Source organism: Nerophis ophidion, linkage group LG06, assembly GCF_033978795.1.
Source record: "Nerophis ophidion isolate RoL-2023_Sa linkage group LG06, RoL_Noph_v1.0, whole genome shotgun sequence".
Classification (NCBI taxonomy): Eukaryota; Metazoa; Chordata; class Actinopteri; order Syngnathiformes; family Syngnathidae; genus Nerophis; species Nerophis ophidion.
In genome coordinates this window covers 46,180,332-46,204,088 of record NC_084616.1, presented here as the reverse complement: position 1 = coordinate 46,204,088, position 23,757 = coordinate 46,180,332, and the positions used below count along the sequence as shown (strand labels likewise).

The following is a 23,757-nucleotide window of genomic DNA, read 5'->3' as shown; positions in this document are numbered from 1 at the left end:
TTAGCTTGTTTATCCTTGTTATGGCAATCATGATGTGATCAATATTATTTACAGCCTATATGGGTGTGGTAGCCCTTACCCAATGGCTCTGGACGCAACCAAGAGGACTTCACCAAATATTCCTTCCAATCCCTCTGCACCTCCTACACCTTCTATGCCACAATTTATTGTTCCACCAAGCCCTCCCACTACTACTGTTGCTCCCCCTAGACAGTCCCTCAACCCTCCATCTGCCCCCATGCCCATCTCTCAGCGCTATCGGCCTTACTCTGTCACATCTCCCTGGGGGGCTCCGTCCCCATCCAGCCCAGGCCAAAGAGCATTTAGCTTTTTTGTGCCGTCGCCGAGGCCAGGTGGTCCTGCTGTTCCCCCCAATACACCGGTTCCTTTGCCGGCAACTACCACTCATTCCCTCTCCTTGAGTTCACCCATGGCTCAGAGCCAGACCTGGTCCGCACCGGCCCCAGGGGTTCCCCCTTCTCCCAGAACAACAGCCCGACAGGCCGCCTTTGCTTCCCGGATCCCACCTTCTAGGTATCTTCTTTACCATTTGCATGCAGTGTGTGGTGCACACGCAAGGCAGCCTACTAAAATATTAACCTGTCCCGACTAATGAAACTGTAAGTTGGAAATGGACCAGAAACCAGACCATTTTTTTAATACAGTAAAAAGAGACTATCTTAACCAGAGTTCTTCTACAGGGGGTCCACAGAGGTAACGCAGGGGGGCTGTTAAATTTTTGGTTAATTTACTTTTTTTTAATATATATTTTTATACAAATTTAAATGTCTTTAAATGCACATTAACATTGATTCAATACATTGTAGTGTATTTTAGAAATGACAGCGGCACGGCCAGCCAATTCACTGTAATAACATGATGGGTTATATTATTGTGTTCATTTCAGCCTTTAAGATAGGCAACGATTAGTGCTCTAACTGCCAACTAACAATTAGGATGCCAGTTGCTAGCTAGCAATTAGTATGCTAGTTGCCAGCTAGCGATTAGCGCAATAGCTGTCAACTAGCGATTAATGTGCCAGTTTCCAGCTAATGATTAAGGCGGTAGTTGTCAGCGCACAACAAGCGGCACTTTACTGTATTATTTAAATATCTTAGTACAGTATTGCACAGTAACAAGGCCAGTACAACCAGTTTATTTTAAAATATCATCAAAATTTTAGCAGGGGGTCCCTGCTCATTCTCTCGATCAGTTTGAGTCTCTGGCCTGGAAAACGTTAAAGACCCCTCATCAAAACTAACCACTTTGCAAATAATCCTCCAGCCAAACATGCAAGTAGAAAATAAATTTTTCTTCTGTTCAAGCTGCTTGTGTGACAATTCACTCAGCTGTTTTGACACATGCCAACACTGAATGTGAATATTTAGAGAACAATTAGCCTCCACACAGACATGCAACCAACAGCCATAAACGTTGCTACCCTCGTTGTAACCATTCCAAATATGAACTTCACTTTTATCATATTACTCTTTCAATCTTTACCTCACTCCTGTTTTTTCCCCATCACGTTAGCCCTTTGTCCCTCCTGTTGTTTGCCGTCTCTGACATATCCCAGGACAGCAGCGATGAAGAGCCTGAGGAGGAGGAAGATTTTGCACGGGTTCAGTTTGGGTCAAGGTACACCACTGCACGGTGTGTGTGTTTGCGCGTGCGTGCTTGCTCAGCAATGGCCTCCTGCATGTACCAGTGGGCTTTGCCATTAACAGAGCACAAACACACTGGCAGACTGGTAAACGAATAACAAATGCAGCTATTTAGGAATGCTTTGTTTGTTTATAGACTTTAGTATTCATATTTAGAACTATGTGTTACAGTTTGAGAATTGATTTATTCTGATAGCATAATTTAATCAGCCCTCGCTTATATTTCACTTCCATTTTTCATACAATGAATAAGGTGTTTTGTGTGTTCTTTTTTTTTCTTTTGCTTCATCTGAACCTTAAGAGTATTTTTCAGTTGCATCAAATTTACTCAGTACTTTTTCATACAGCACACGTCTTCTATACTTGTGCATGTACAATGGTGTTCATTCACAGCTTTATGGTTGCTCCTGCTGAGTGATAGTGGATGGGGGTTAAGTTCAGGAACTTTCCATTTTTACCAAGACAACAGGGCCAAATGTTCTTTAACATTACATTATCTAACATGTGAGGTGTTATGTCATGATTTGATTTGTCAAATTACAATGCATCGCCTGTGTCTGTTAAATAACAAACGCTTGTACTTGTACATTTTGAGGTTTTCAACTGTGCTTTGAAGCAGCTCACATCCAGGTTGTGATACTGCAGCTGACCACTAATAAAGCAAATGCAATGACAATCCTTGCATCAAATTAACAAAAACTGAGCACAACTTTTTTTTTTACCTGTAGCATTGGTTCTGATTTCAAGAGCAACATGCTGTGTCGCCGCCATTAATACATTTCTTTCAGGGCCTGTGAAAAAGAGCTGCTGTTTACATGAAGCTAACCGTGCATTTCAAACAGTGCAAATGTTTTGTTCACGTGATTGTTTTTCCTTGTTTGTGTTTAGTCTTGGGGCATGCGGAGGGTCGGTGTCTTGTGATTCGGCCGGCGACCGCTTCACCATTGAAGCGTGCAAAGAGACAGAGATGCTGAACTACCTCATTGAGCGCTTTGAGAGTGTTGGCATGGAGGAGAGGAAAGCTCCCAAGGTATTTATTGCAGAAAAATTTACAGTATATCATACTGTTTTCTGTATGGTGAATCCTATATGAGCTCTTCTCCTTTTTCTTTCTTTTCCTCAGATGTGTAACCAACCTAATGTCAGCCAGCTTCTTAGCAACATTCGCTCTCAGTGTATCTCTCACGTTGCCCTTGTTCTTCAAGGTTCTCTGTCCCAGCCTAGGTAAGTAAGCCTAGAACATATATTTTGCCACGCTAAAAAATTTGGCTTAATATGTATTTGTAGTAACAGTAGTGGTCATTTTATATTGGCATTTGCTCTTTCTTTAACTTTGGTTCTAAATCCCAATTACATTGGTACCTCAACTTACTTACAAGCCCAATTGGTTCTACAAACAAGCTCGTAACTCCAAACGCCCGCATTTCATATCGTTGGCCAAATATATTAAAATCCCCCCCAAAAATTACAATTTGAATATGTAAGATGCCTCTCAAAAATAAAAATATATTTTTAGATAATATTGTTTTAAAGGCCTACTGAAATGAGATTTTCTTATTTAAATGGGGATAACAGGTCCATTCTATGTGTCGTACTTGATCTTTTCGCGATATTGCCATATTTTTGCTGAAAGGATTTAGTAGAGAACATCGACGATAAAGTTTGCAACATTTGGTCGCTAATAAAAAAAGCCTTGCCTGTACCGGAAGTAGCAGACGATGTGCGCATGACGTCACGGGTTGTAGGGCTCCTCACATCCTCACATTGTTTATAATCATAGCCACCAGCAGCAAGAGCGATTCGGACCGAGAAAGCGACGATTTCCCCATTAATTTAAGCGAGGATGAAAGATTCGTGGATGAGGAAAGTTAGAGTGAAGCACTAGGGAAAAAAAATAAAAAAAGGCGACTGCAGTGGGAGCGATTCAGATGTTATTAGACACATTTACTAGGATAATTCTGGAAAATCCCTTATCTGCTTATTGTGTTACTAGTGTTTTAGTGAGATCATAAAGTAATACCTGAAAGTCGGAGGGCTGCGGTGACCGCTAGTGTCTCTGAGGGAAGCCATATGGAGGAGCCAAGAAAGTCACAGCTGTCTTTTTGACAGCTGCTGCAGGAGGATGCAAACTCCGCTCAAGTCTCTGGTAAGAGCCGACTTAATATCAGAATTTTCTCATCCAAAAACTTGCTGGTTGACATGTGGTAGAGAAACATGTTCGCTTGACCCGCTCTGTCCAATATTAAAGCTTCACAACAAACAAAAGAAACACCGGCTGTGTTTTGGTTGTTAAAGGCAGCTGCAATCCACCGCTTTCCACCAACAGCATTCTTCTTTAGAGTCTCCATTATTAACTGAACAAATTGCAAAAGATTCAGCAACACAGATATCCAAAATACTGTGTAATTATGCGATTAAAGCAGACTACTTTTAGCCGTGAGTGGTGCTGGGCTAAAATATCCGCTCCAACCAATAACGTCACAAGCACGTGTCAACATAAGCGTCATCATTCCGCGACGTTTTCAACAGGATACCTCGCGGGAAATTTAAAATTGCAATTTAGTGAACTAAACTGGGACGTATTGGCATGTGTTGCAATGTTAAGATTTCATCATTGATATATAAACTATGAGACTGCGTGGTCGGTAGTAGTGGGTTTCAGTAGGCCTTTAAATACAATACTATACATTATACTTCAAATAACTACAGGAGTTTTATGAAATAATATATTTATGATAGTGTACAGCAGGGGTCTCAAACATGCGGCCTGCGAGACGTTAGTATGCGGCCCGCACTTTGATATGAAAATTTAATGTGGGTGCGGCCCGCGAGTTTTGATATGAACGGCGCTTGACAGCGTCATACTTGCCCACGTCCTCAATTATCCCGGGAAACCCCTAAATATCAGGGCACCAATTCTCTCGAAACCCCTGTCCAATAATACCGTATCAACAATATTTAGGGAGTGCCATAATGGCACTGCCTTTAGCGGCCCCTACATCCTGAACTGGCAGCGTGCAAGCCCATTTATATGTTGCATCTGGCCATGCAAGACGCACGTGAGTTATTGCAAGATATATTTGATCAACAGCTACACAGGTCACACTAAGGGTGGCCGTAAAAAAATCTTTAACACTGTTACAAATATGTGCCAGACTGTGCACCCACACCAAACAAGAATGACAAACACATTTCGGGAGAACATCCGCATCGTAACACAACATAAACACAACAGAACAATTACCCAGAATCCCATGCAGCGCTGACTCTTCTGGGCTACAATATACACGCCCCTGCTACCACCAACCCTCCCTACTTGCGTCGGTTGAGGTGTTGTATATTGTAGCCAGGGAGAGTCAGGGCTGCAAGGTGTTCTGGCTATTTGTTCTCTTGTGTTTAAGTTTTGTTAGGGTGCGGAAATTCTCCCAAAAAGGGTTTGCCATTCTTGTTTGGTGTTGGTTCACAGTGTGGCGCATATTTGTAACAGTCTTAAAGTTGTTTCTACGGCCACCCTCAGTGTGACCTGTATGGCTGTTGAACAAGTACGTCTTGCAGCCCCTGACGTTGTTCTGCACAGGTCTCATACAACATGTTACAGAGCCAGCACATTGGTTGTGTGATGTAGGAGCGTGCGCGATGACATGAATTAGAGCAGTAATCCTCTTCTAGGGGGTGCGCGGACCCCTGGAGGTACTTGAAGGTATGCCAAGGGGCAAGTGAGATTTACTGTAAAATTATTATAAAAAATAGCAGCAATTCATAAATCCTTTATAATTTTATTATTATATAATACTTCAATGAAATATGAATGTAATTTCATAAACTGTAAAAAAAATAATACAACAATCCAACATTCAGTGTTGACAGCTAGACTTTCTTTGGACATGTTCCATAAATATTGATGTTAAAGATTTCTTTTTTTGTGAAAAAACGTTTAGAATTAAGTTGATGAATCCAAATGGATCTCTATTACAATCCCCAAAGAGGGCACTTTAAGTTGATGATTACTTCTATGTGTAGAAATCTTAATTTATAATTGAATCACTTGTTTATTTTTCAAGTTTTTAGTTATTTCATATCTTTTTTTCCAAATAGTTCAAGAAAGACCACTACAAATGAGCAATATTTTGCACTGTTATACAATTTAATAAATCAGAAACTGATGATATATGCTGCATTTTACTTCATCTCTTTTTTTCAACCAAAAATGCTTTACTCTGATTAGGGGGTACTTGAAATAAAAAAATTTTCACAGGGGGTACATCACTGAAAATAGGTTGAGAACCACTGTTGTAGAGGACGTTAAAGGCAGTGCCGTCACGGCAGCCCTCAATAATGTCGGCCGGGTGAAAATTGGGACAAATTCGGGAGAATGGTTGCACCGGTAGATTGTCGAGAGGTCCACTGAAATTCAGGAGTCCCGGAAAAATGGTGAGGGTTGGCAAGTATGTTGCTAGGGCGGGAAAGCCATTCATAGAAGGTGAATTCATTAAAAAGTGCATGTTAGATTTTTTAAGAAATATTTTCTTGCGGCCCAGCCTCACCCAGTTTCTGCATCCACTGGCCCCCAGGTAAATTGAGTTTGAGACCCCTGTTGCACAGCATTTACCTTGGTGAGTGGACTCATGCGGCGTCTCCTTTGTGCTTGTTTTTGTTTAGTTATTGTTATGGTTTATGTTTCACACGGACGCCTTTGAGTGACGGCCCAGAGATCAGAGTTGACCGCAAGGGATGTGAAAGTCTTTGTACCTTGATAAAAAAAAATACAGTTACCACGGGTAATGTTCAATACTCCAGTTTGTAGAGACAGAACAAACTGAAATACGGCAGCTTCTGGTAGATTCTTCATTTTTTCATGGGTAAACACCCTTATGCTGTCTCCTGCTTCAGCGTTGTGCAGACTGACGATGCTGCGGCTATGATTTCTTTCTTTGAATCGTTGGGTGTCATCTGCTTCTTCCCATCGCTCTCCTTCGCACTTACTTTCTCCATTCTGGGGGTTCCAGTGCAGGCCAGTGGACCAGATCTTTTGGATCCTACAGGGTTCAATCTGACAATCACCACGCCAACAAGCTGTCCTAAGTTACATAAAGAAACATCCCAGGTTTACACTTGCACACTTGTTTGAAAAGGAGTAGGAAAAAGCAGAGTTTATTTACTGTAATTCTCCATATTAAACATGTCCCAGCAATTAGTACTGATAGTTTGTTCAAGCTCTGTGTTTGACATAATAAACAATAAATACATCGGCAAGAGATTAAAGGTGAATGAATGAATGCAGTACATAAATGAATAAATACAGGAGTAAAATACTGACAGAAAAACTAAACACATCTAATAATTAAACACATTTAATATATTCTTTTAAATGCTTCACAGCATATAGTTTATTATCCTAATGTGCCTGTTCCAGCTTGCACCACAACTGAACCTAACAACACATTTGTGATCCTTCATCCATCTGTTAGAGGACATTCTGTCTCTTTTTCCTTTCAGTCTCCATGGTGATCTGTCTTTTTTTTCCTCCCCTCAAATAATTCTTATATTTACTTGGTTGTGTGCACTACATACAGGAGTCCGCTTCAGCATTCTCTGCTGGTCCCTTATATGCTGTGTCGGAACCTTCCGTATGGCTTTATCCAGGAACTGGTGCGCATTACCCACCAGGAGGAAGACTTGTTCAGACAGGTGGGCACTACTGCACATGTGCGAGTTCTGAACATATATTTGTACCTAAATTTATTTAGCATGGAATTTTTAGCAGTGTGACATTCATTGAACTGCTCAGTACATGGATACTGACTGCCACCCGCTAATATTTACTGTGAAGAATAATGTTCTATTAAACATTTGTGGTTTCTTGCACTATGAATCAAATTTCAAAACGTGACCTTAATGATGGTAACTTTGCAGATCTTCATTCCTATCCTTCATGGGTTGGCTCTAGCGGTAAAGGAATGTTCCTTTGACAGCGACAACTTTAAATACCCCCTCATGGTAAGATAGTGCCTTAGTTCTATCTATAGTACAAGGTAAAGATCCAAATCAACACGATGACCATGCAGGTAGTCCAGATGGGATCAATGTGATGTTGGCAGCTGGTCCGTATATCTACTCAATAGCATAGAATTTCTGGATCTTTATGCCAATATTTGACACTTAGGTAGTTGAATATAAAAAAATACATATTCTTCCCATTGGGATGCTTCTTCTGTTTGAATACTTGTTACCTGAAATGTAATATACCTGAGCATGTTAGTCAGGGAAACACACTATCTTACATTCCTCATTTATCATTAGAAAACATTTAAAGAGTAAAGCAAACCAGTGAGTTAAATTAAATGATATATATATATATATATATATATATATATATATATATATGGCGACTTGTCCAGGGAATAAGCGGTAAAAAATGGATGGATATATATGTATATATGTATATAAAATATTTTGTTTGTTTTATATAAAATATTTTGTTTGTTTGTTTCTGCAGGCATTAGCCGAGATTTGTGAAATCAAGTTTGGAAAGACTCACCCTGTGTGCAGTTTGGTGAGTGCATAACTAAATGATGCTTCATTTTGTCCTCACAGCTCACACGGTTGTTAGGCTTTTTATCTGAAAGACTGTATTTTGGCAAGACACAACTGGATGACTAAGTGTTTATGTTTTGATTTCTTCGCTGCATTTGATTTTTTCTTATTTGTCCATTCCCATTATATGGTCCCATGATTTTCAAGGAAGTTGAACTCCTGCTTAGCACAATGTATTATTTAAAGGGGTTTCTGGATAAAACCTATTCACTTCTGATACGATACCGATATTGAAGCCTTGAGTGTTGATCAAAACCGATATTAAACCGATACAATATTACCACAAATCAAAGTAAAACACTTTTGTAATGTGGAATGTTAGAAAAGACTCGATAAAATAAAATTACTCAGAAAACAGTGGTAGGTATGAAAGACACTGATCTTATGACAGATTAATGCTTTTAAAGTGCAGTTATAACTTGTTTTAGGCAACACCTAATGTTTACAATAATGTATTAAGTTTATCTCATGACGCAGTAAGTGTAATGATGCGGATACGTTAATTAATGGATACATTTTAATAAATTTATGTCGTGCAGACTTTGTATGTGTTGGTATTATGCAACTATACCTATTTGATACTTGTTTATATTGACAAAAGAGGGGTTTCAGATCACATTATTGTTCAATTAAGAACACTTATTACGAATGTCTATCTTGTGTGCGAATCTGTGTCTAACTATTCTGTAGCTGAGTTCCCCAGTAGCCTATAGCCTAACATGTTTACCTTTTCATAAATGACTTACTAAATACAAGAAAAGGCCTACCTTGTGGGCTTATTGGAGGATATTTATCTGTTAAATAGCTGTCTGGCTTCACACAAGTAACACGCTGCAGGATGGTTTGTATCTGAGCTTATATCAAAGATTTTAGATACTTGTTTTTTTGTTGATGTTGAACCGATATCAATATCTCATCAGGACACCCCCAATTTTTTGATTTTGAGGAAATGATGGTAGCTCTTCTCCATAGGTAACGTCGCTTCCTCTTTGGTGTCTCAAACCTCTGAGTCCAGGATGTGGCAGGGAAATTCAGAGACTTTCTTACCTTGGTGCCTTCTTCAGCCTCTCTGTGTTTGCTGAGGATGATGTGAGTACATAACCATAATTCATTTGACATATATTGGGGCACCGTGGCTTGGTCGGGAAATCCCCCGGTCCAGCAACTTGAGGGTTCCAGGTTCAATCCCCACTTCTGCCGTCCTAGTCACTGCCGTAGTGTCCTTGGGCAAGACCCCTAACCCACCTGCTCCCACGGCCACCCACACTGGTTTAACATGTAGTTTAAAGACGTAGATAATGGGTTCCACTATGTAAAGCGCTTTGAGTCTCGGTATATAAATATAATTCACTTCATTTCACATTCCATTTATATTTTTGATCTTACGAAATAAATGGCACTGTACTACTTATACCAGATAATAAATCAAGCACAAAATCAATTTAGTTATTCACTTAATCTCATTCTTATTTTCCATTTCCCTTTAGACCAAAGTAGGAGACAAATATTTCTCTGGTCCAGCTATCACCATGGAAAACACAAGAGTTGTCAGCCAATCTTTGCAGCATCATCTGGAGTCAGCAAGGGTGAATTTCTGTCATACATCCATTCTTTGGCGATGACTTCTTGTAATATCATTTAAATGCAATGTTGAATTTTTTTTTTTTAAGGGTGACCTCTTTAAAGTTCTTCACAACATCCTACTAAACGGAGAGACACGTGATTTAGCTCTTAGTTACATGGCAGCTTTAGTCAACTACAATGTGAAGAAAGCCCAGATGCAGGTGAGTTGTATAGCTCTGTACACAGGCAGTGGTGTTTTCACTGCTTTTACCATGAATTGTACACTTGTACTATCCCTCCTTTTGACACTGTCACACAGGGGTTAGTTTAACAATATGTTAATGTGTTTTATTCTTTGCAGTAGTGTAGAATTGCATAAAGTAGTGTATCTAATAGGTTACCTTAAATCCAATTGTGAATTTGCTCTAATTCATCCTCCTTTTCTTCTAGACTGATGACAAGCTGGTGTCGACAGATGGCTTCATGCTCAACTTCCTTTGGGTGCTGCAGCAGCTCAGCATGAAGATCAAGTTGGAAACTGTGGACCCCTTCTACATTTTCCACCCCCGTTGTCGCCTTGTCGTCAGCACAGAGGAGACCCGCCTGAAGGCCACCATGGAAGAGCTCAAGAGCTGGCTGTCTGAGCTCCGTGAGTGGGCGTGGGTTAAAATGTTTTTTTACCGTGGCCTGGAAGTGCAAAACACTTAACATTTCCACTTGACTAAACAATAACAACTGCAGAAAAAAAACTATTACAATTATGCAAACCAAATTTAAAAAAGGACAAAACGATTTACATTTTCAGAAACCACATTAACAAAAGACAAAACAATTAATACAACATTTTAGAAAACACAACAAAAAAAGAAAATAATTTATAATATCAGAAAACAAACATTGTCTTTTTAATTTGATCATGAGGAGAGTAGATTAACAACAATATTTGAGACCTGCACTTAATTGCATGTTATGGATACATTCAAGCAAGACACAGTGAAACTGACTATTCTTTTTGTATGGACAGATGATGATGCCACCAAATTCTCAGAGCCCAAGTTTCCCACTGAATGTTTCTTCTTGACCCTGCACACCCACCATTTGTCCATTTTGCCTGGCTGCAGGCGCTATATCCGCAGGTTGCGGGCCATTCGTGAACTGAACAGGTATAGACAAAAATGCCTGTCACAGTTTGTGTTCTTCATTGTCATTTAATTGTGTTTTTCTATTGTACCTCATTAGGACTGTAGAGGAGCTGAAAAACAGTGAAGGCCAATGGAAAGATTCACCACTGGCCAGTCGACACAGAGAGATGCTCAAGCGATGCAAAACACAACTCAAGGTTTGTATTTTCACACGCATGAACTGTCTCTTCAATGATTTTGCATGTATGTACACACTTAATCTTAGCATGCAAATGTACATCCTACAAACCCCGTTTCCATATGAGTTGTGAAATTGTGTTAAATGCAAATATAATCGGAATACAATGATTTGCAAATCATTTTCAACCCATATTCAGTTGAATATGCAACAAAGACAATATATTTGATGTTCAAACTGATAAACATTTTTTTTTTTTTGCAAATAATCACTAATTTTAGAATTTGATGCCAGCAACACATGACAAAGAAGTTGGGAAATGTGGCAATAAATATTGATATAGTTGAAGAATGCTCATCAAACACTTATTTGGAACATCCCACAGGTGTGCAGGCTAGTTGGGAACAGGTGGGTGCCATGCTTGGGTATTAAAACAGCTTCCCAAAAAATGCTTAGTCTTTCACAAGAAAGGATGGGGCGAGGTACACCCCTTTGTCCACAACTGCGTGAGCAAATAATCAAACAGTTTAAGACCAACGTTTCTCAAAGCGCAATTGCAAGAAATTTAGGGATTTCAACATCTACGGTCCATAATATCATCAAAAAGTTCAGACAATCTGGAGAAATCACGTAAGCGGCATGGCCGTAAACCAACATTGAATGACCGTGACCTTCGAATCCCTCAGACGGCACTGTATCAAAAACCGATATCAATCTCTAAAGGATATCAACACATGGGTTCAGGAACACTTCAGAAAACCACTGTCACCAAATACAGTTCGTCACTACATCTATAAGTGCAAGTAAAAACTCTACTATGCAAAGCGAAAGCCATTTATCAACAACATCCAGAAACGCCGCCGGCTTTTTTGGGCCCGAGATCATCTAAGAGGGACTGATGCAAAGTTGAAAAGTGTTCTGTGGTCTGACGAGTCCACATTTCAAATTGTTTTTGGAAATATTCCACATCATGTCATCCGGACCAAAGGAGAAGTGAACTATCCAGACTGTTATCGACGCAAAGTTCAAAATCCAGCATCTGTGATGGTATGGGGGCGCATTAGTGCCCAAGGCATTACACATCTGTGAAGGCACCATTAATGCTGAAAGGTACTTACAGATTTTTTAACAATAAATACTGCCATCTAAACGCCGTATTTTTTATGGACGCCCCTGCTTATTTCAGCAAGACAATGCCAAGCCACATTCAGCACGTATTACAACAGTGTGGCTTCGTAAAAAAAGAGTTTAGGTACTTTCCTGGCCCGCCCGCAGTCCAGACCTGTCTCCCATCGAAAATGTTTGGCGCAGTATGAAGCGTAAAATACGACAGCGGAGACTCCGGATTATTGATTGACTGAAGCTCTACATAAAACAAAAATAGGAAAGAATTCCACTTTCAAAGCTTCAACAATTAGTTTCCTCAGTTCCCAAACGTTTATTGAGTGTTGTTAAAAAAAAAAGATGATGTAACACAGTGGTGAACATGCCCTTTCCCAATTATTTTGGCACGTGTTGCAGCCATGAAATTCTAAGTTAACTATTATTTGCAAAAAAATATGAAGTTCATGAGTTTGAACATCAAATATCTTGTCTTTGTAGTGCATTCAATTGAATATGGGTTAAAAAGGATTTGCAATTCATTGTATTCTGTTTTTATTTACCTCTAGCACAATTTCCAAACTCAAATGGAAACGGGTTTTGTACATTCTGCAGTATGTGTATAATCGAGCAGTCATGTTTTTCCTTGTATACTGAAACATATTTACACAAAAGTAATCCTGATGACATGTGACTTTGCCCTGTCAGAAATTGGTTCGAGCCAAAGCATGTGCTGACGTAGGCCTTCTGGATGAGAACCTGCTACGCAGATGTCTCCAGTTCTACAGCACTGTCATTCAGCTCATACTCCGTATGGTAGACCCCGCTTACCCTAAGTAAATCACATCCCTCTCTGTTTTTTTTCTTTTTAGTTTATGCTTAGTTCATGTAAATGTATTAGTGTACAATAGAAGTAAAAGTTTTATTTCTTAACAGCATCACTTTGCCATTGAACCCTGAGATCCCCAAAAGCTTTGCTGCTCTCCCAGAATTTTACATTGAAGATGTGGCTGAGTTTTTGCTTTTTGTCGTGCAGTAAGTAATCACTTCTGTCCGTTTAACTTCTTGTGAATTTTTGTTCAAAGATTCATTGACAGCTACAGTGAGAGATGGTCCGAGCTTTAGTTCTCGACTGCCTCTGGCAATTTATTTAAGTGTGTATCAAACTGGTAGCCCTTCGCATTAATCAGTACCCAAGAAGTAGCTCTTGGTTTCAAAATAGTTGGTGACCCCTGGTCTACACAGTTCCGACCAACAAAAAAGCGTCTCTAATGCAACATCTTCATCTGCAAAATACAATAGTAATATTAAAAAAAAAAATTAAACAGAAACAAAGAAACATGCTGTCTGTCCAAAAAGTAGCAAGAAGAAGCAAAAGCTTATATTGTCCTGCCTGTCACTTGGATAATCTGATTTTTAACCACCAATACATAATCGTGTGTGTGTGTGCGCGTGCATTACAACCTTAAAGGGAACTGCACTGTTTTGGAACATAGTCTATCATTCACAATCCTTATTTAAAATGAGAACACATTTGTCTTTTTTTTAATGCCTTCTAACGAGTAAATAAATGCTTGCAAAAGTCTGTTTACAATGGAGCCTATAGATGTTACTCTATTCTGCCTTCTGCATGGAGTGCTTAAAAACATCCAAACACCTCAATCAAGGTTTCATTTGTGCACTTATAAACAAAGAATTCAACAGTTAACCGTTATTTACACAGTTGGTCAAATGACATCTTTAGATTATATTCTGTGTACTTGTGTGCAGTGTTTCCTCGTTGCTTACTACAGTCTCAGTGCAGCATGGATGCAATTGAGATTTAGTACTAATTTACGTTTTTATGTTAACATTTCTTAGGCTTTTAGTGTATAGTGTGAAGTGTTAAAGCTGGGTGTAGTGTGTGGAGAGCTTATGAAGACTTTAATAGCATATTATAATCGTAAATCATAAAATAAATGCTGTCTGAAATGTAACCTCCGCAAAAATCAAGGAACACTGTACCTTGACATTTGGTTGAGAAGCCGAGTGGCCCTGCTTTGAGAGTACTCATAAAATGTCTTCAAGGTTGGCAGGTCTTTTTATAGTATTTAATTTGTTTTGTCAATTAACTTACCTCAGCCATTTTATGGAGTTTATTGGTACAACAAGACCACTACCACTAACTACATTGTCAGCAAATCTAGCAACTCTATTTTTTTTCAACATCTACTCTAATCATCTCATTTTACTTCCTTGCAGGTATGCTCCTCAAGTTTTATACGAGCCTTGTGTTCAAGACATCGTCACTTTTTTGGTAGTGTTCATCTGCAGTCAGAACTACATCAGGAATCCATACCTTATCGCCAAGTTGGTTGAAGTTTTGTTTGTCACCAACCCTGCTGTGCAGCCTCGCACTCAGCGCTTCTCTGAAATGATGGAGAACCACCCGTTGTCCATCAAACAGTTGGTGCCAGCCCTTATGAAGTTCTACACTGGTGAGTTCTTCTTGTGACTGTGTTGTAAGAGTGACATAAAAGTGATTTCCCATTGGCAATACAGTCATTGATAAACACAAATGCCAGTATTTGACTGCTCTTTTATGGTCTTCTCTGGCTAGATGTTGAGCACACTGGTGCCACCAGTGAGTTCTACGATAAGTTCACAATAAGGTACCATATCAGCACCATCTTTAAGAGTCTATGGCAAAACATCGCCCACCACGGCACTTTCATGGAGGAGTTCAAGTGAGTGTAGTCTCAAACTGTTTTTGGGAATACACCATATAAAGTTATAGCTTTACTACTCTTGTTATGCCTACTTCCCTTTAGCTCCGGCAAACAGTTTGTTCGCTACATCAACATGTTGATCAATGACACAACCTTCCTCTTGGATGAGAGTCTTGAGTCTCTAAAGCGCATCCATGAGATTCAAGAGGAGATGAAGAATAAGGATCAGTGGGATCAGCTCCCCAGGGTTTGTATTTGTACTCGTTTTTATCTCCGTCAAAAAGCATGCCCTTCTTTCTTTTTTGCTCATCACCTCTTGGCCACAGCTTTTAATACACCGTGGTTACAAATATTAGGGAAGTACTTTAACCATATCATCGTTAAGTGTATTTTCCAACTCCAATCTGTATAAACTTGAATGCTGATTGGATTTAAGCTTATCTGGTGGTGATGTGTATTTAAGTTATAAGGACTGGTGACCTGAAGAGGTTAACACCCTCAATCAAGACATGCATAATTAAGAAGCTTCTTTTCCTCAGGCAAGAAAATTAACCATGATCATTTTAATCTACATTTAAAGCACTTCCTATTGTTCGAGATAATATGTATTAGATATGCTTTGGTTTCCATTTTACTCCAGTCACATTCATAATCCGTTTTTTTACTCTGTCTGCAATATTTCCGTTAGTGAAGGTGTTCCCAGATTACGAATGAAACCACGCTCTGCCCTCTCCAAAAGTATCATATATTATTTTTTGAAAATGTTCAATGTTAATAAACTTAATGAACATTCTCTAGATTCACCCGGTCACACCTACACATTCTCTGATCGATTTAGACTGCATAAAAGCTGCTATGTTACTTTCAGCACATTTGTCACTGCATGTCGCACATCTGTTATTGTGTGCATGCCAAGATCAGATTAAAAATAATACTTTATCCTAACTTTTTTGTGTTTCCTCATAGCCTGAAGTTAAGGCCTGGCTGACAGCTTGACTTAATATCCAAATAAGTGCTCAAAAAGAGACATCCAAAACTGTGCAAGCTCTCGCCAAAATGCATGAACCTTATGATCTGACGCGTTGTAATAGTATCCACAATTTTCACATTTACACTTCAGAAGACACAAAGTTCATCATAGCTCACCTTCAAAATTACTCTCTCCCAATCTAACACCTATATAACATTTGTGTCCACCTGGTCTCATTCAGGAACAGCAGCAAAGCCGGCAGTCCCAGTTGACTCAGGATGAGCGGGTGTCTCGCTCATATCTAGCCTTGGCCACAGAGACGGTTGAAATGTTCCACATCCTCACCAAGCAAGTCCAAAAACCTTTCCTCAGGCCTGTGAGTATTGGTGCATCTACAAAACATCGCTAAACAAACAATATATCTTCAAAATAAAATAGTTCCTACCAAGACATTATTTATCTACCCTAAATGCACTCGTTCAACCTGACAAGCTATTCTTAACTTTGGCATTACCTTCTTGCAGGAGCTAGGGCCGCGTTTAGCCGCTATGCTGAACTTTAACCTCCAGCAGCTCTGTGGGCCCAAGTGTCGGGACCTGAAGGTAGAGAATCCCGAGAAGTATGGTTTCGAACCCAAGAAGCTGTTAGACCAGCTGACCGACATCTACTTGCAGCTGGACTGTGCCCGCTTTGCCAAGGCAATAGCTGACGACCAGGTTGGACAAGCAAACTCTTTTTATTGAGATGCTGTGATATAAAACACAACATTATTGTCATATACTTCAGTTAGATTTCTAAAAACCTTTACGACATGGAAATTAAGGTTTGTGCTATTCTGTGTGAATTTAATCCACTCTCTTATCCAGCAAAATTAGCTATGTCTGAATCTTCAGTTCTGAGTAGCAAGAGACAGCTTTAATATTGCACAAAGTACTATGCCATAATTTTAGTAATTTTATACTAAATGTCTGACAGCACATTGTAAAATATGTTTCCTTACAGTTGTTGACTGCAAGCCTTTGATATAAGAAATAAATGTTTTCCTATTTTCTTCTCTCATTTTGGTTCACATGTCGTAATACTGTTTTAATTACAGATGAAATCGCAGAAACGTCAACAATGATATTGCAGTCCAACTAAATATGTTATGTATACAGTCCCAGAGACTTCCCTTATTTAATGTTGTTTTTATCTTTTGTTCTGTGTCTGTAGCGGTCATACAGTCGAGAGCTCTTTGAAGAGGTCATCTCCAAGATGAGGAAGGCTGGCATCAAGTCATCTATCGCAATTGAAAAATTCAAGCTGCTATCTGAAAAGGTGGAGGAAATTGTTGCCAAGAACTCCCAGTCAGAAATGGACTACAGTGACGCACCTGACGAGTTCAAAGGTGTGTGAGAATATATACTGTATGTGCGTGTGAGAAGCACATGTGCTTTTGATTCTAAATATGTCTGGTACAGTTTCACTTGCTGGCACAGCTTGACATCTTCCTTCCCTCTCCCTATCCTCATGCCACATTTAGATTTTACTACAGCGTGTATTAGCTTGTCTTTTCCATTTTTGTCTTTTGTTAACATGAATTTTTATAATAATAATAATAGTAATGCATTTGATTTACAATGCACTTTATATTTCTTAAATCTCAATGTGCTTCACACTGCCAGAGTCCTTCTCCACCAACCATGAGCTAAAACACTGCAAAGACACTATTAATGCACAACAAAAGAAGACGTAGACATCTACAAAATACATCATCATTACCTTTATTTCATATGTTGATATTAAGGCAGAATAACCTTTTTTAAATGTTTTGACATTTTGTATGTCTAAAGTAAATTAACTTTAAAATGAAATGAAAGCTTTACTAATGTAAAATATAACCTGTAAAGTGTAAACTGTTTTCTTATTCTACAGTAAAGCGATTGGACCCAAAGTGATTTCTGTACGATATACTGTTGAGTTAAATGTTCAATGCTTATGCTTTATTCATACATTTCCAGGCCTGTGGGTGCATGAAGGCTGTCACTACTATTGAATAGCAGACATTTGCAGGGGATTTGTCACCCCATAGAGGTCGTATAGACAATTTACAGAGCAAGGCTATCCTATAACCACCGACTTATTATAATCCAGAATTGGAGTCAGAATGTTTGGCCTACATACCTCCTTTGATTTCCAGATAAGACTGCCAAACCCACCACGGTCAACAGGAGTGTGTCGCGCAACAGGTGTCGAGTTTCTCGGTAGTAAAAAATCTCCCATGCTGGATTTATATTTAATGACCTGTGAGCTGTAACAACCTAGTGTGGGAAAGTAGGCTGAATGCTCTTAAGGAGTATTATATTATTTGTTTGGTTTTGAACTGTTCTAACAGACCCTTTGATGGACACGCTGATGACCGACCCCGTGATGCTGCCATCAGGAAACATCATGGATCGATCCATCATCCTGCGCCACCTGCTCAACTCGCCCACTGATCCCTTCAACCGTCAGCCTCTCACAGAGAGCATGCTGGAGTCAGGTAACCACTTTAATCGGAAAATGCACTTAAAGCAGCAGCTTCAGACATTGCCTTGTTTCATCCCACAGTCCCCGAATTGAAGGAGAGGATCCACGCATGGATGAGAGAAAAACAAGGAGGGCGACTTGTTTAAAGACTCAATGTCAACTACACCCATGATCAAGGGATCTGGCCCCAAATCACCTGAATTGAGTGTCACTGCTACCAACAATAACGAACATTATTATATGATTTTTATTTTTATTTACACATTTTGCTCTAATGATGCTTAAAAACAACATAATAAAGTTAAGATTTTTTATTTGCTTCCTGGATTTGTGTATATTGTATATGTATATCCAAATATACACATATGTTTAGGGATTATAATGCTGCAAGAATCAGTCTTCATCACAAACCGGTTTACCAGCAGGATGCATACAGTCATTTCCTTGAACATTTTCAATACTTTATGGTTCTTGTGTGTTTTGTAACATTGTGTATGTGGTCTTTACTAAAGACGTGTAATTATTTTAGGATGAGGGGCTAGAAAGTGTCAGGGTTGTTGAGTCGTTGTAAATCAGACTCACAATGTCAACTTTGAGTTGGTATAATGTGCAGAAGTCCCAGGTGTTCAACAGATTTGTACTTGTTGTAGGTTGAGTTTAGAAGTGGGAATGTCCATGGAGGAAGTAGCCTAACGTTACACAATCTTTTTTTATTTAAATGCAGTCAGATGTTGAGCAGTGGTGTACCAAAAATATAATTTCTGGACTTTTCATTTTGACACGTTTCCCCCCTCTGCTGACTTTGAAATACTGAATTAACATCTTATGGGCACATCGCTGCTATCTACCGCCCCTCCAGTGCTTCAAGAACAAATTTACAATAAAGGTTAGGTAACTTGGCCATAACATGACGGAATGTAGCATGAGCTCTAGAAACATTGCAACAACTTGACTTCACATCTCTGGACAGTCTCTCTCTCGCTCTCTCACTGACCTTGCTGACCTTAACTGTACAGAAAATCTCTTAACTACAAACCTGTTTTGGAAGCTAGGATTTTCAACTGAAAATAAACGATACACATTATTCCAAACAGTGTTGTTTTTCTATCCCCATAAATTGTGTGTTCAGTTGAATATTTACATAATACAATAGTATATTTTACAAGCATTGGTCATTTGACTCAAAACTCTGTCTCCTATTGGAATTAATTGAGATCAAGTTAATTAGTTATTTTTCCCCAAAACATTTCTAACACATAACATGCCTTTTTAGAAAAAAACAACCATCCAGCCATCGTCTTCTGCTTATCCGAGGTTGGGTCGCGGGGGCAACAGCCTAAGCAGGGAAGCCCAGACTTCCCTCTCCCCAGCCACTTCGTCTAGCTCTTCCTGGGGATCCCGAGGCGTTCCCAGGCCAGTCGGGAGACATAGTCTTCCCAACGTGTCCTGGGTCTTCCCCGTAGCTTCCTACCGGTTGGACGTGCCCTAAACACCTCCCTAGGGAGGCGTTCGGGTGGCATCCTGACCAGATGCCCGAGCCACCTCATCTGGCTCCTCTCGATGTGGAGGAGCAGCGGCTTTACTTTGAGCTCCTCCCGGATGGCAGAGCTTCTCACCCTATCTCTAAGGCAGAGCCCCGCCACCTGGCGGAGGAAACAATTTTGTAAGAAAAACAATACAATAGAATGTAGAACCAACAACTACAGTGGACGTCTTCGGTATCACCTTCCAGCTGCTTTTGCTCAAACCATCCGCAGCTTTTCCGTAGTTTCATGGGTAAACATCTGACGTTTAGAAATTACGGTATTTGAACATTCTTGGCTGGCGTTAGACTCATAGTTTTTCAGTGGTAGTGTTAGGCTTGAATTGCTTCGCCAAGTCTACTACACGCACTGTCATTTCCTTCTTTAATTCAATTATCCATTTCATCTCAGTACAGTCCTCACAACTTTTTGCCTTCCAAGTTATGTCCACCTCTAGCTATGAGAACTACAGTGGGGCAAAAAAGTATTTAGTCAGTCATTGATTGTGCAAGTTCTCCCTCTTAAAGTGATGACACTTGTGGAGGGGGTCCGGTCCGATGACCATGGATGAAGTACTGACTGTCCAGAGTCGAGACCCAGGATGGACCGCTCGTCGGGACCCAGGATGGACCGCTCGCCTGTATCGGTTGGGGACATCTCTACGCTGCTGATCCGCTTCAGATGGTTTCCTGTGGACGGGACTCTCGCTGCTGTCTTGGAGCCACTATGGATTGAACTTTCACAGTATCATGTTGGACCCGCTCGACATCCATTGCTTCGGTCCCCTAGAGGGGGGGGGTTGCCCACATCTGAGGTCCTCTCCAAGGTTTCTCATAGTCAGCATTGTCGCTGGCGTCCCACTGAATGTGAATTCTCCCTGCCCACTGGGTGTGAGTTTTCCTTGCCCTTTTGTGGGTTCTTCCGAGGATGTTGTAGTCGTAATGATTTGTGCAGTCCTTTGAGACATTTGTGATTTGGGGCTATATAAATAAACATTGATTGATTGATTGACACAGGTCTGTAATTTTCATCATAGGTACACTTCAACTGTGAGAGACAGAATATGAAAAAAAAATCCAGGAATTCACATTGTAGGAATTTTAAAGAATTTATTTGTAAATTATGGTGGAAAATAAGTATTTGGTCAACCATTCAAAGCTCTCAGTGATGAAAGGAGGTTATGGCTCAAAATCTCACGATACATGGCCCCATTCATTCTTTTCTTAACACGGATCAATTGTCCTGTCTCCTCAGCAGAAAAACAGCCCCAAAGCATGATATTTCCACCCCCATGCTTCACAGTAGGTATGGTGTTCTTGGGATGCAACTCAGTATTCTCCTTCCTCCAAACACGACGAGTTGAGTTTATACCTAAAAGTTCTATTTTGGTTTCATCTGACCACATGACATTCTCCCAATCCTCTGCTGTATCATCAATGTATCCATTTTGGTATAAACTCAACTCGTCCTGTTTGGAGGAAGAAGAATACTGAGTTGCATCCCAAGAACACCACACCTACTGTGAAGCATGGGGGTGGAAACATGCTTTGGGGCTGTTTTTCTGCTAAGGGGACAGGACGATTGATCCGTATTAAGGAAAGAATGAATGGGGCCATGTATTGTGAGATTTTGAGCCAAAACCTTCCATCAGTGAGAGCTTTGAATGGTTGACCAAATACTAATGTTCCACCATAATTTACAAATCCCATCCATCCATTTTCTACCGCTTATTCCCTTTTGGGGTCGCGGGGGGCGCTGGCGCCTATCTCAGCTACAATCGGGCGGAAGGCGTTCTTTAAAATTCTTACAATGTGAATTCCTGTATTTTTTTTCACATTCTGTCTCTCACAGTTGAAGTGTACCCATGATGAAAATTACAGACCTCTGTCATCATTTTAAGTGGGAGAACTTGCACAATCGGTGGCTGACTAAATACTTTTTTGCCCCACTGTATATGTAAGTTATTACATTATGTGATACGTAGTCTTGGGTGCAATCATACAATTTACTTGTACTTATGTACCTACTGCTCGGTAGACGGAGCTCTTTGCGGATGCTTACCGTGACTGTGGAGGGTGGGAAGAAATCCTGCAGTGTAGCGTCAGAGCAAGGAGGGGGCGGAACACGCCTCTTCCGCAACACCGAACCCCTATTTGACTATTTCCCCATTCGTCATCTGAATGCCTTCTCTGATTGGCTAAAGTTGCTATCAATCAACGCCCTCGGCAAGGAGTTGACGTAATCTCGGTAAATCAAGGCAGTTTTATCAAGTCTCCCTCTCCGCTTCGCTGCAGAATAGATAGACGTCCCCGTTTTTAAAGCATAACGGGAAATCAGGGCCCGACAAGGAGGCCTTGGTCGACAAGTTCCAGGCGGAGGATATCGCTATAATGGGCTTTTTTTACGCAAGTGGATTTTACGACAGTTTTCCTGCTTGCGCATTTTGATAGAAAAACAACACGTTTGACGCCCGCTAGCTAAACAGCCGCCGCTGTCCTGTGGTGTTGGCGCTGCTGAACTGAGACGCTTCTAAGGTAAGCGAAGACAGTCAAAGTGATTTATTTATATGTTTAAATGTCGCCATTAAACCAAGGTAGTTATTACAAATGAATTCCAGGCTTTTGTTGCTCGTTTGGCACGTGAAGCATTAGCCTGCTTTAGCTCGCCCCAGACGGGCGGATGTCTCCGGACCGTTAGCCACTCCTAATATAACAATTATAATCATAAATACTTAATAAAACGTTTAATTATCATAACATATATTGGAATGAAGTTCCCTATTTCGCTGTATCCTCCACCGGATGTGGGTAGAGTTTCGTTCCATAGATGCTGAAGTTTCAGTCGGTCACGATGCACCGATATAGCGCTATCAGTATCGATTAATATAATAATGTCACGTCATTTACGTGGAGTGTTCTTTTCCATGCATCGTTGTTGACTTGAACCGCCCATGCAGGTTTCGTTGGGGACAGTGCGGCCGTGGCAAAAATAAGCACGCAACTTGCGTCCTCGCACTCTTCCACAACATACAGCAGTAGAGGATTAGCCTACTTGCCAACATCTGTTCTCCTGTTTGGACAAAATGCAAGAATTGTTTATACATTTTTTATCTTGACAATGTTGTAAGCACAATACCAATGGCGTGCAATTTGCAAAATGCACAACCGCATTTTGCAAATTTAATGTCAAATCAAATCAAATGTTTATTGGATTCAACACTATACAGTGTACACCCACGACATACCTACTGACTAAACTACTATCACAACTTGGTTTACTATATATAAAATATAATAATGTAGGGTTACCTGGAACTTGAAATAGGCCACCCGGCCTGAATCCACACTTGGTAGTAGTTTAGTCAGTTTAGGCGTGGATGTACACTGTATAGTGATGAATCCAATAAACATTTTATTTGATTTGACATTAGCGAAATTGCGCGCCATTGGTATTGTGCTTACAACAACAATCCAAAATGCAGGGGATGGCTTGCTGGCTTGCTGTTGTCCCACCGTTTCAAGCAAACTCGGCCAGATAGAATTTCATGGGCGTATGCATGTATGGTTGACTTCAAGGTTGTGCAAAATAAAATAAAAAAATATACTAAATCAGTGTTTTTCAACCACTGTGTAGTGTGCCGTGAAATACAGTCTGGTGTGCCGTGGGAGATTATCTAATTTCAACTAATATTTTTTGCAAACCAGTAATTATAGTCTGCAAGTTTTGTGTTGTTGTTGAGTGTCGGTGCTGTCCAGAGCTGGGCAGAGTAACCGTGTAATACTCTTCCATATCAGTAGGTGGCCACC

The 23,757-nt window shown here is 40.2% G+C and overlaps 2 protein-coding genes across 33 annotated transcripts in view; both read left to right on the top strand.

Moving 5' to 3' along the window:
• Positions 1-19,519, top strand: part of ube4b (ubiquitination factor E4B, UFD2 homolog (S. cerevisiae)) — a 38,396-nt gene extending 18,877 nt beyond the window's left edge. For 2 of the 4 annotated variants that reach the window (XM_061903921.1, XM_061903920.1), the window contains exons 7-29: positions 55-534; positions 1,534-1,638; positions 2,553-2,694; positions 2,788-2,888; positions 7,238-7,352; positions 7,578-7,661; positions 8,161-8,217; positions 9,231-9,347; positions 9,746-9,844; positions 9,929-10,042; positions 10,272-10,470; positions 10,846-10,984; positions 11,061-11,160; positions 12,951-13,078; positions 13,179-13,277; positions 14,484-14,719; positions 14,842-14,968; positions 15,053-15,197; positions 16,162-16,296; positions 16,445-16,636; positions 17,133-17,307; positions 18,295-18,441; positions 18,510-19,519. In XM_061903921.1, coding sequence (XP_061759905.1) covers positions 55-534; positions 1,534-1,638; positions 2,553-2,694; positions 2,788-2,888; positions 7,238-7,352; positions 7,578-7,661; positions 8,161-8,217; positions 9,231-9,347; positions 9,746-9,844; positions 9,929-10,042; positions 10,272-10,470; positions 10,846-10,984; positions 11,061-11,160; positions 12,951-13,078; positions 13,179-13,277; positions 14,484-14,719; positions 14,842-14,968; positions 15,053-15,197; positions 16,162-16,296; positions 16,445-16,636; positions 17,133-17,307; positions 18,295-18,441; positions 18,510-18,574 — 3,301 coding nt within the window. In that variant the 3' untranslated portion in view covers positions 18,575-19,519. Of the gene's footprint in view, positions 1-54; positions 535-1,425; positions 1,639-2,552; positions 2,695-2,787; positions 2,889-7,237; positions 7,353-7,577; positions 7,662-8,160; positions 8,218-9,230; positions 9,348-9,745; positions 9,845-9,928; positions 10,043-10,271; positions 10,471-10,845; positions 10,985-11,060; positions 11,161-12,950; positions 13,079-13,178; positions 13,278-14,483; positions 14,720-14,841; positions 14,969-15,052; positions 15,198-16,161; positions 16,297-16,444; positions 16,637-17,132; positions 17,308-18,294; positions 18,442-18,509 lie in introns of all 4 variants that reach the window. The other 2 variants (XM_061903923.1, XM_061903922.1) reach the window with 2 other exon arrangements.
• A 2,675-nt stretch (positions 19,520-22,194) lies between these two features.
• Positions 22,195-23,757, top strand: part of kif1b (kinesin family member 1B) — a 131,224-nt gene continuing 129,661 nt past the window's right edge. For 12 of the 29 annotated variants that reach the window (XM_061903885.1, XM_061903890.1, XM_061903892.1 and 9 more), the window contains exon 1: positions 22,195-22,485. The gene's annotated coding sequence lies outside the window, so the exon portion shown is untranslated. The remainder of the gene's footprint in view (positions 22,486-23,757) is intronic. The other 17 variants (XM_061903895.1, XM_061903894.1, XM_061903901.1 and 14 more) reach the window with 3 other exon arrangements.